Raw genomic sequence first — 5,000 nt, forward strand, 5'->3', positions numbered from 1 at the left:
GTCTCAGCAGCACTTTAATGGTACAAATTGTTTAGGGCCGCTTCATATGAGCCCGGTTTTTCCGAGATCCCGCCTTTCCTCAAAATCCTTTGTAAAAGATTCAATGTGTTCATATGAGAGGGCGGGTTGGCTCGGTTGCCGAGATCTTGGCTTTTCCAACCGGAATCTTGGTAAGCAGGCTGAAAATTTTGCCATATGAACCCTTCATCCTGGTTATCGGGAGGAAAATAATGCAATACAGTTTCGTGATAAAAGGGACTTCACCGATTTTTTTTTTTTTGTTTTTTTTTTTTGTTTTTACTTCTCTTTTCTGCGATAGTGAAGCTTAGAACAGTTTTATTTGATAGTTAACGTAAAGTCAAAATAAATTTGAGGTTGCTTAAACAAAGAAAATCGAGAAATTCTTGCCAGGCTTGTTCGTTAGATTTCACGCCTGAATGGCCGCGTCACAACCTTTTCATTTATTTCATCTTGGAAAGCGGGCATAAAGTCGCCATATGAACAGAAACCAATTTCATCTGGATAACCGAGGTATCCCGGTCAACCGGGATCATGAGAAGAGCCCCTTAATTGTATGATAACATTGTCAAATCACTGTGGATATGCACTGGGCAATTTGACAATGGTTCGTCCAAAGTTATTATCAACAAGACGAAGGTGGAAGCTACAGTGTACTTGTCACATTCTTAATTTTCCAAACAAAACAAAAAAAGCAAAAAAAAAGTCATCCTCGGTAGGGTCACAGATTAAAAAGGACGTTGCTATGTTTTTATCTCTGTTCAATTTAAGGAAACCTTGCATTCGAAAAGCCAGTAAATGCTCCAGCAATTACTCAAACGGAACATGCAGTAGATGGACATTTCGAGACTTCAACCATGTTTGAGGGTCGGTGGCAAATTGACTTGGGAAGGATGGTGCCAGTGAATGAGGTGTACTGCTACCTTAACGACGACGTTACATTCTCGGTCAGAGTAGGTAAGGTAGCATACGTGTAAATATTACCTTTTCTGTCCTCCGCTGATAAGGAAAATAAGGAAATACATTTTGCACAGCTACATAACCAGACTCATTTTAACAAGTTAGGTCTTTTAAATTCATGGTTTGTTGTTTTCCATTGGCTAGGTACCAGTCAAGGTACTAGTGCTGCTAAATTTGTGTCTTTGCTAAAGAATATACTTAAACTTTCATTACTGGTAAATACAGCTTTATTGTAAGGGTTTCAATTCAGGTCCACAATTGATAGAAATCTTTACAGCTCTTCAGAAGTAAAAAGATAGTTTCTTCAAAAACCTTCTTATAGCATCTGATATTAATAACAATTTATTTATCATGTATAGATGTCAATGACATAACGGGATTCAATTTCTTTTTCATAAAATTTGATATCTTCATCGTGCAAGATATGTCATATATACAATATGAGAGGCCAATCTGTCGCCTCGAGTTTGTAAATGTGATACAGATCTGACGCAAAAATTGTAAACGTCAGCATTTAAGAGCTGATGCCCGTAAATATCAAACAACGTCCGACAGTTAAAAAAAATCGACCTCCATTTTATTTCATCAAAAGATTCCCTATATAAAAGTATTTTCGAAAATGGAGTTAAAAATTTTCAGCGAATTTTATTTTTCGAGAAATTGAGCATTGTCTGTTTTCGCCCAGATGGGGCTCGGAGCCACCCTCAAAATTGGCCACTTTTGTGAATGTTCAGCAGCCTCGCAAAGCAAGAACATGAAAAAAGGGAAACTATCTTTTATATCTCGTAAAAGTACTTCTAAAAATCGATAGTTGATATTTTTCTTTCGCTTTTCTAAGCAAATTAAAGGCCCCCGCATGAAACTCCTCTAAAACATGGTCGTTTCGCTTAAATTTCACTCTAAATCCCAGGGTAAAAATCTCCGCTGGTGCGCATCGTTTTTTCGATAAAAACACTTTCTAGGGATTCTTAACCTTTCATTACAAACATATAAAATTTCTACTGGCCGCCCGTGAATATTCTCTTGTTGGGAGAATCAAACGTCCAAGCGATTTTCAGTCTTTCCGCATATTGCGCTGGTCCAATTCTAGTGCGTGTCGTGAAGAAAAAAAATTAATACTACTTGCCCTGATTTGTTTGAAAATTTCTGAAACCATTTATTGTTAGAAAAAAAATTGCCAAGAGAAATAATATTCTCTCTGGTACCTCGAATTCTCGAGGGAAAAAGTATTACCCTGTGACAATGCTTGCGTGACAGTTTCATTCGCTGTGATTTCCACTTAACTTAGTTTGAAAGGATAAATTCGCCAAAATCATACAGTAGGCAATATTGCTTATCACTTACTTAGTTACGTCACGTTGAGGATTAAAAAGAGTGTGATATTTTAGGGGTCTTGGGCTCTTGATGTGAAGTGAACTAAGTTTCAAAAGAAAAACTACCTAAGAAGTCAATGGACTAGACTAGACCTCGTACACTGCAGCAGCACAGGGCAACAGCTTCCTTGAGTGCTTCTCCATAGGGAGACCTGCGGCGCACGAGGGGATTAGGCGTGGCTAATCCGAGCTCCAGGCAGATCTTCTGTTGATTGTTTGCTTCTTTAGCTCATTATGAACAAGCTGGCATACGTCGTATTGGTCAAACACGATCGGGTGCTGGAGATTGATATTTTGGTTAACACTTTTTCTCACTTCATCGAAATTGCTCTCTTCTTCGTTAGCAGTAACGTCCTCTTCCGAGATCTCCCCATCAACCACCTTCTTTCTGGATTGCTCCGCAAGCCGTGAGAAGAATCCTGCTATCTGTTGTGGCATGAGCAACTCCTCTATCCTAAACAGACGCGCCCCACTTTCATCGCGTGCTCTACGCATATCTTTAGCGACCTTTTCTGAATCTTGCTTTTTACCTGTACGACAGGCAAAAATATAATTATATAAAAATTACGAGCACTGAATTGTGTTAGCGCCTCCCTTCAATAAGACCTCTTTTCACTTTCCCTTTGGACGTGATTTTGTTTATTAGCGCTTCTGTTCTCTCCCGGATAAGAGCCCTTCCTAGAGGTACCTGAAAAGGTAAAATAAGCATCACGTTCACACCAATCACAGTTGCTTTGCTGGGATCAGACAGAGACTAGGTCAAATATTTCAGTGAAACATAAAAAGGTTACATATACCTATTTTTAGCATATATCTATGCTATGAGAATGTATAGCAGCAAGAGTAAATTAGAAGAGAGTGTTGTTATGGCATGGGTGTGCTCCCCAGCACAGTAACAAATGAATCTTAGAATACCCGTTCCCGCGAGCATCACTTGTCATGTCCCGGAAAAAAAACATGACAGAAGCAGTCACGCGTGACATGGCTTCATCTGATTGGTTAAAATTGGCGCCCTTTGTTTGTTTCGCGCGCAAAGTGTATATAGAAATAAATTAATTTGTGACTGTGCTAGGACAAGACCGCAATGATATTTCAGCACTCTTATCTAACTCACTCTCGATAGCGGTGTACAAATCATTCGTTTTCGCATTTTCTGACTACCTGAGGTGATTCCAATTTTAAATTTGGAGGTTAAGTAAGCTTTCTGTTTCTCGCTAAACCTCCAACCTCTCCTGCATTCCTTCAGTGCCCATCCCTTTAATTTGGGTAGGATATCCATAGATGACGATAGCGCATCATCACATGGCGGGGTCGGAATAGCCCCACTCCCTTCCTCAAGGCGTCTCGCGTACTCTTCTTTGCTCGTGTCCAGAAGGGTTTTACGCTCGGTCGCACGGAAACAAGCCTCCAAGGAAAGGTGTTGCTCTAATCCTGATACACGCCGGAAAGCTCTGACGCAGCCGTCTACAGGACAGGAGAATAGCTAGCTGGCTGGCGTAGTCCAATGGTTGCTCTCCTAAGGCATTGTCTCGGTCGACTGTACGTTCAGGTTGCTTGGTCGGTTGACTACCAACACGTCTGAAGCATGTACCCTCCGAGAACGGTTCATTACACCAGTGGTAGTTCTCCTTTACATACAACATGCAAACAAAATTATTTTCACGTGCTTTCTTTTATTTAAAAAAGAAAGGGCAGAAAAAATGTTATATTTCATCAGGATAACATACCTCTTCGAGAACTTTGGATCTTGATCGTCTTTCCTTTTCCAATTCCATAAGCTCTCCAGGCATATATACTCGGGTTTACATATTGAAAGTTATTGAGCTTATTAACAGAGGTAATTTGGGATTGTTCTTGCTCGCTATATACTACACTTGGAGTAACAACTACGACTCGGGCACCCTCAAGCCCTCCCTGAGACAAATGCACCTCCTTCATCTCATCAACTATAGTCACGTCGTTGCCTTCGTTAATGTATACACGAATGTGACTCTTGCACCGCGCTGCTAGACGATCCGCCGCGCCTGTTCCCCCTTGGGGTCACTGAAATCGATTTGCTTGATCTGGACGCCTGTTGACTTTTTGATGATGTCCGCAGCTAGGATTGTGAGATTAGAGTGGTAACACCCAGCGTTGTCTTGGCGCAAGTATACGTGCGAAATGCTGGTGTCTTCGTCCTTGATTGTCATCAGGACGTGCTGCCAGATGTGAACTCCTGTTGAACTGTCCTGTGAGGGAGACTGCATTAGATGAACAAAGGAGTGTGAGTGAAGGGTGCCCTCTACCTGGCGGAAAACAACAGCAATCTGCCAGGACATACCCCGCTTTCCGAACCAGTCCTGCTGGGACTCTCTGTATCGCAGGGGGAATAAACTTCATTGCCCAATCGCTAACAATCAAAGCTGAGTGTTCGTTTAATGCTTTTATTGCATCTAAACGAGCCTGGTCTTGGTGTACAGATCTTAGTTGGTGTGATTTCCAAGAACGTATAGCATTGACAGAAGTCTTGCAAAGATAGGACGCCTCGTCTTTATCCTCTTCGCTGTGGAACTCTGCGCTATGGACCAGATTCTCTATACCGAAGAGTACATTATCCAGGGCCTCACACTGGCTACATCTCTCATTGTGCTGGTGATCGTACTCTTGACT

At 41.4% G+C, this 5,000-nt stretch overlaps 1 protein-coding gene across 1 annotated transcript in view; it reads left to right on the forward strand.

Annotated features, from left to right (window-relative positions):
• The window catches only part of LOC138023276 (neuropilin-2-like), a 49,837-nt gene extending 48,623 nt beyond the window's left edge, over positions 1-1,214 (forward strand). Inside the window, exons 6-7 of the mRNA XM_068870292.1 lie at positions 790-975; positions 1,123-1,214. Of these exons, the coding sequence (XP_068726393.1) occupies positions 790-975; positions 1,123-1,214 (278 nt within the window). The remainder of the gene's footprint in view (positions 1-789; positions 976-1,122) is intronic.
• Positions 1,215-5,000: the final 3,786 nt, after the last annotated feature.

This window comes from Montipora capricornis, chromosome 11, assembly GCF_036669925.1.
Source record: "Montipora capricornis isolate CH-2021 chromosome 11, ASM3666992v2, whole genome shotgun sequence".
In the NCBI taxonomy this organism is placed as follows: Eukaryota; Metazoa; Cnidaria; class Anthozoa; order Scleractinia; family Acroporidae; genus Montipora; species Montipora capricornis.